This window comes from Sinocyclocheilus rhinocerous, unplaced genomic scaffold, assembly GCF_001515625.1.
Source record: "Sinocyclocheilus rhinocerous isolate Xijiao unplaced genomic scaffold, SAMN03320098_v1.1 scaffold2844, whole genome shotgun sequence".
Lineage (NCBI taxonomy): Eukaryota > Metazoa > Chordata > Actinopteri > Cypriniformes > Cyprinidae > Sinocyclocheilus > Sinocyclocheilus rhinocerous.
Genome location: NW_015633174.1, coordinates 138,505 through 146,020, shown reverse-complemented (window position 1 = coordinate 146,020; position 7,516 = coordinate 138,505). Strand labels below are relative to the sequence as shown.

General features: G+C 37.2%; 1 protein-coding gene across 1 annotated transcript in view; it reads right to left on the bottom strand.

Moving 5' to 3' along the window:
* Nucleotides 1–7,516, bottom strand: part of LOC107743337 (calcium/calmodulin-dependent protein kinase type II subunit beta-like) — a 73,551-nt gene that overhangs the window by 61,830 nt on the left and 4,205 nt on the right. The window contains exons 2-3 of the mRNA XM_016556510.1: nucleotides 7,201–7,250; nucleotides 6,990–7,022 (exon numbers count right to left, since the gene is read on the bottom strand). Coding sequence (XP_016411996.1) covers nucleotides 6,990–7,022; nucleotides 7,201–7,250 — 83 coding nt within the window. The remainder of the gene's footprint in view (nucleotides 1–6,989; nucleotides 7,023–7,200; nucleotides 7,251–7,516) is intronic.

The following is a 7,516-nucleotide window of genomic DNA, read 5'->3' as shown; positions in this document are numbered from 1 at the left end:
ACATCCTCACGGTACAACTTTTTATTAGCCATTTGGCGATTTTCTCTCAATCTCACAATTTACTCGCACGCTATGAGCTGAACTGCTTCCGCATCAATGACACGATAGCTCACTTGCTCTGCTATTTCCTCGAACACTTTGAATAGGAACGTGATGTAATTTTGGTCTAGAATCGAAGTACTCCATGTCTACCATCTAGTGGTAGGGAATACCATATTAGGAACTACAGTCTATTAAGCTTGTCACAGTTGCGCTAAATCAACGTCCTAGATCTCATTCAGTCTTAATAAAAGGGTCAGTGCGGCCCAGAATTGAGGGTGGCTAGATAGAGACTCAACACAATGTTTAGATGTATACCTTCACTTTTACTCCAGATTAGATTTAAGCTTCAGATGGTGAAAACCTTACTAATATCTAACCTAAGTTTCTTCTGAAAAGTCATCTCAGCCCTCTAGGCCTGGGCAATAAAACGGTATCGATATTTATCGACGATACTCCATCGATAACGATAGAAAAAATGTTTGATATAGCGCACGATATAGGCACGTGCTATGAGTGACGCAGACAGCACACACAAACACGAACACGAGTGCTGTGCCTGCCTGTGATGAGAAGATTGTGAATTAAAAAATTAATATTAGTCAAATTTAAAATACAAAAAATAATTGCATTTGAATGCAAAAATGGTACAGTCGAATGTTAGGTGTGCGTCAGGGAGCGTCATCAGTGGAGCACCAGATGCGGTGATGATGATGTAAGTTAAGTTGTTGCATTTTAATGTTTTGTTAGTCTAGCCCACGAGACGCGCCGCTGCTACATTATTCATTCAAAATATTAGAGAAATATAGAAGCTCAATGCGTAGAAGATCTTATTAGGTTAAAACCGAAAACAAGCAATTTACACAGAACGCAAATTCAGCGCATTTTTTAGACGGACAAATATGACTGCTGCACTCACGTCTCAAACAAGAGATGTATAGAAAGCCATGCACAGTTAAAACAATTTAAACGTTTAGAAAACATGTCGTGAATTTGTGGAGGTTTATTCCTTTTCACTGTCTCATATATGTTTTTAAATGCAATCTGTGTTCGGCGATTCGGCTCTTTTTTTTTAATTATTTATGCAATGCATAAATACATGATGCTGTTTTGTTCATAATTGTTTATGCAATTTACGAAATTATATTTGATTTATATATGTTAATTTAGACGTTATGCACGTTTTTTTATGGACAGTTATTTCATTGCATTGACAATTTAATACGCTGCATTATTTTGCTCATTGCGCCCTCCTGTGGCCTTCGGAGACAAGCCAAAAGTTTCCATAAAACTTATTTAATCTGCATATAACACATAAGAAAAGAGATATTCATTTAAATTTTATTTTGTGTTGGACTGTTAAAACAAACAAAACATTTTTTGTTTGTCTCAATATATTGGGTAAATTAAAAACACAGTGGTTAAATTAAAAAAAAAAATCTATTGCGCTTTGTTTTTAAAAAGGTTATAAAAAATGTCAATAATTATCGATACCAAACAATATGAAACATTATATAGTTGATACATTTTTTAGCTGTATCGCCCAGCCCTATCTATATCTACGTCTCATATATCTATATCTATACCAACAAATTATATAAGAGCACCCTGCTGGCCCATCTGGACAGAGAACACACTGCCTAGGCTGTTAATTACAATAATAATGATGATGATCCTAATGATGATGATGAGCTACTATAAGAGTGGAATAAATGCTCCCTTCTTGAAAATCAACAGAGAAAATCAACAGAGACAGCACTAAAACCCCATCAAGCCCAAGATGGATTAGGGCGATACAAAACATGTTTCTCAAGCTTATGATTCATGCTCTAGAAGGGCATCTAATGTTTCATCAAACTGATAGCAACACAAATAACGCCTCAGGACGTATCAGAAAAATTTAATCCAACAGCAACACACGCAATTAAAAATCAGGTTTCATTAATGACAGACACAGCTAAAGGCGACATCAACGATTTATGAAGAGAGCACAAAATGATCAACACAACTGGAAGTTCAGCTGATGTGAGTAAATTCACTACAGTCACCTAATGTAGATGCAAAAATAATAATAAACGCTGGAAAACTGCAATGCTGAACAATTAGGTGTGCAAAATTTCACCACTATGTTTTGTAAGTGAAAAGTGCAAGTAAGTGAAAGTTTGAATTCACAAGAATTCACAACACAATCCAACCCGTAAGGATACAGTCATGAAAACTTGTTCCACTGTTCGACCATTCAAATGCCATAATAAATATTCATATTTAATGTGCATATTTAATTTTAAATACCAAATAGAAAACAATTGATGACTTTTCCAAGAATTAATTTCACCTTACTAAATAATTTTTCTGATGATGTTTCCACTGTCTGACAACCACAAATATACAGTAGCTATTGTTTTATCTATACAAACTTCTTTTTGCTAACTGTTTCGCTTGTAAAGTGTGCCTGTGCTGTCTTTTAGATCAATCACACTTAGTTTGATCTTTTGTTATGTAATGCTAAGACAATACAAAAATACTGTAAAGAATAAGTGTACCTTAAATGTCCAAATACTTTTTTTGGGGAGTCACTGTATAATGCATAACCTCCACTGCATCAGTAGTTAAACACAACACTGTATGAAAGCAAACCCAAACATAAATCGCCATCTGACCTCTGTAAAACAACATTTATTTCAACTGACACTCAAGGTCACCAAGTCACACAGTGGAGTTCCGTGTGAAGAGCCAGTTAGCCTGTATTCAAAAGGTGTTGTTTTTTTCCATTTGATCATGTCCCACCTTTACCTATTGTTCAATATTTTATTGTCCCTATTCTCAGCCTTGCCATATTTTAAGATTTAATGGCTTGGCGCTGCCTCGTCTTACTCCTACTAACCCTAACACAGAGACAGGCTTCTTGATTGGCTGTTGGCCGGGTCTGGAATCCCGCCCCTTTGTCTGTCGCTGACGCTGATGTGCGTTGACCTTAAGCTCAGCTGCTGCATTCTCTGAGTTATACACATACTCCTGAAGCTGTTGCAACACTAGAGCGCCAACGCCGTCAACCCAGCTATGAAGCTCCGCTCTAGCTAATGAGTTCCCTGCAGAAGCTGTCGTCCTATACCACATTTAAATAATACCCTTAAACCACCACACACTTCATTTCCAAGACAAGATATCGATTTCAAGTTGAAAACCATGCATTGCTATTTAAAGGTTTTGGTGGTTTATGGTTGTGCAAAACTACATATTTTCAAAATAAACAAAAATTAATTGTTGTTTTCTAAATGCATGTTATTGATCTTCCTTTGAATGATTTGGCCAATCATTGAGTCCGCTTAAACTCCACCCATTTTTACAATCCAGCCATTCTGCCTCCATTCAGTCAAGACCTGATGGACTGAACCAATTCACTTGTCTCGTTTTTTTTCTTTTCCATAATCAGTTTCAGTTTTGTACATCACAAATTGGAAGAAAATATCTGCCATTACTTGTGTTTAGGCATGGGCCGGTATGAGATTTTGACGGTATGATAACCTTAAGCAAAAATATCACGCTTTCCCGTGTTGTTACTGCTCTAAAATGTGTTAATTTGAAATGTCTTGGTAAAAAAAACAAAAAACTGAACAATATATTTTGAGCAACATACAGAATATTTGGAACAGTAGTATTTGTTTATTTTTTCTTTGATTCGTTTCTGAATTGTGGGCTGTCCTGCAGCTTTTGATGTGGATGGTTGATTTGCTGCTAGAGCTACTGCTGCCCTAAAAAGAAGAAAAATAAAGACATCTTTGTTTAACCTACATCTGTAATTAGTTATTTAATTTTAGTTATATAATTCATATACATATCATTTCATATCATTTAGTTGTATAATTTCATATGCATAATTAGATTTAATAATAACCCAATTTGAAGGAAAAACAGAATGTTCTGACTAGCTTTGTGCAATGATACTACATGCCTGAACGAATCAAACAGCAGCTCTGAATGGGACGCAGATTCATTCTCTGACAGCAGGAGGCGCTGATACAGCGTTTCCTTGGTTATCGCAGTAAAAAAAGCAGAGCTGCGCTGAAACATTGCTTTAATGTGAATTATCCAGTGAAATTTTCAAATCGCGGTATACCTTGAAACCGGTAATCGGCCCATGCCTACTTGTGTTACATCACAACTTCACAATGGACACGTCTGTAAGACACACTCTTGCAAAAATTTGGACAGAGCACAGCAGATGTACTTTTAAATAACAGCATTTTTATAATGCAATGCTAGTGGCAATATCCTCGAAAAAAAAAAAAGTGCGATCACAACCATCTGAATTCGTAATTATAGGATACAGTGATGATGTTTGTAAAGACCCAACTATTTCCGAGATGATTGCACAACTATAGCGTGCTAAAAAAACATAAAAGCAAAAAATTATTAGTGCAAAAATCTAGATAAACTAGACTAATCAAAGACTAATTCTCTGCCTCTCTTTCACATGCGCGCACACACACACACACACACAGCTGCCAAGTGCCAAAGGTGCCTTCACTGTCAGCCTTCTCTTTGTGTCTTTCTCTCAAACAGTCATTCATGATGATTCCTTCTCTCTCTCCCTTTCTGTATATCTAGGTCACATTCCCTCTCTCATGCCCACCCTCCTTCTAACCCCTTGACAGATCATATTGTTTCTCTCTCCTCAGAGTAACTCTCAGCCTAAAGACAGTCACTCCTAATCTACACGACCCACCGCAACACTAGATTTTGTCAAATAAATGTCCATTTGAACACTGTAAACATTTATCATCCTATATTTGCTTTTTGTGACAAAACAGTACAATAACACAAAGCTACAATAAAAGAAAAAGGCTAGGGTGAAGCTCATGAAAGCTTTCCACCTTTCGGATGGTAGTGTATATGAATTCATGTCAAAGTGTAAAAAAATTTTTTTTAAAAGCGCACACACACACACACAAAAGAAAATATGACCTGGACATAATCTTGACAGGTTTTATAATGGCCAGTCTTGTCTGCATCAAGAAGGTTAACAACTAAAAGACTAATCTTACAACTCAACATTCCCAACCTTAATTTGATTTCCTCGGACCACGCAATCAGAAAGCAACGTGTCTCTCCACACAGGCTGTATTTAGAGGGCTGTTGGGCCTATTTTAAAATGGTTTTCAGTGCCTGTGGAATCAAATACATGTCAAGTGCTTGTTCTCCACATTACACATTCTCACCACAGTGATCACACAGCCGAGGGGACATGATGAGGATGACACTTTGGCAAAGCAACTGCTGGCTTCAAGTTTCAAGAGGGAGGACTTACACCCTTCAACAGCGGGATGCCGTAAAAACTGAAAATCTCTTTCTGCCATTTCATTGGTGTCTTATTGCCATGGTGTTTGGATCTGCTATTGGCGCTGATAGTAACCATGGAAGCAGATTTAAATATAGTTATGAGCATGTTGTGGAACTTTGAGTGTTCTGTTATTGAATTTCTAAGCATTTACAAAGGAATCCTAACATGTTTTTTTGGAAATGGTACCATGGTATCCTTTGACTTAAATACTACAGTACATGAAAATGGTCATTTTTCAGTACCATACTATATATAAAAGTACCATGTAGGCCTAGTGTTAATTTGTCCGCCATTTTTTAATTTAGCCTTAGTCGTAGTCTTTTCAAATTAGTCTTGTCAAATATACGCGAGTTATTATCATGTTTAGTCAACTTTGTCCTGTTTTTGTTTATTCAAATTTTAGTCGACTAAATGTCTGAGCATTTTAGTCAGTGAAATCTTAGTTACATTTTCATCATGCTGTATAATGTTTAAACTGATAAAATTTATTTTTGCCTAAATTGATTGGTGTCATTTGAGAAATTTATTTTTGCATTTCAGTTATTGCACTTTTACCAATTAGCACAAATCAACAGAATTTCGATTCGTACACATGGTTTATTTTACCTCATCTATTGTACTGATTTATAATAGGCTATTTATTATATAAATTCATATCAAAGACTTATGCACTCTCTCTGTCTACATTTTGAAAACGGTTAAAACAAACAAAAAATAATATTATAACAGTGAAAGCAGTATTATCGAGATCTCATGAGAGGACACAGACCGTCTGAATGACACTTTCATTTAAGATGAACAGAGATCGCTAAATTCCAACTTACTTGTTTGTCAGTGTTTTCAGAGCATAATCGGCGCTTCTGCAATGAAGTGCATGCGAGTGCGTGCGCATGGTTGCCAGATTGCAATAATTAAGCAAAACACTGGGCAGAAAATGTATCCTTTTAACAAAGAAGCTCTGAGTTGAGGATTTGAACTCTTGATATCTGGCAACCGTACACATGAAAGCTCATGCAGTAAAGATGTGTACAGCAGTCCGCAAGAATATTTTCCATGTTGATACAGTCACAGTTATCATTTATTGACCTTATTGTCGTCTCGTCATCGTCTTGTTTCAGTCATGGAAAAAAAGCTCGTCAACAAACATTTTTTGTCATAGGTTTCGTTTACGAAATTAACACTAGTACCATGCTATTACCATCTACCATCTCTGCACATAGTGAACTTGGAATGAAATGGAAATTCATCATCTGTTTTTTTAAATGCATCTTAATGAACTTACTGCGAACAATTCATGCACGTTTCATATTTTTAAGATTTTTTTTTTTACCTTTTTAATCACAATGTCATAACCAATGGATAGAACCAAGTTCCCATAATACATTTTTTTCTTTTTAAATAATCCGTCTCACTCGGAAGTATGTCACAATAAAGAAGAAATTATCTTTCGTTACTTTGGTAACATTGCAACTTTAAATGACCATGTTTCACATGTTCACGTTGTATGTTAGTTGTAAAATTGTTCCTAGAATTAAAACCCCTCCGTTATAGTTATGAAAAAAAAAAAAAAACTTTGAATGTTTCAGAACATCTTCAGGAATTGACTAACCTCTCGCGGAGAGTTTTTTGGTGTTGATGATCCCTGACATTACCTCCCCCTCCCGGAAGGCGCGTCCCGCACCGTAACATACCACCGGGGAGGGGTGGCGGGCGCCCTGGAGGCTAGTGCCGGACTGGAACAAGATGGAGATAAGGAGAGCCTCCCTGGCGGATCAGGGAGCTCCGGGAGCCATGGCGGAGCAGGCAGTTTGGGAGGCCACGGCGGATCATGCTCAACTTCACACATCGTCGCACCACTGAAAACGCTCCCCTGGGAAAAAACACAAATTAATTGAGACTTCAAGTATAAAGTCATGACAGCATAATTGTCACAGTACAGAAGGAGACCAGGGACGGAGAGGTAAAGTAAACTGTGAGCTTTATTGAACAGGTGCTGGGAGAGGGAGAGAGATATGGAGAGCCAACGGGTTAGAGCAACAGTCTGAGGAATGGAAGGGATCGGGCTCACGTGATGACGGGTTCCTTTGTGGATCGGGCTGAAGAGGATGGCACAGAGACAGGAAGGTATCAGGATGG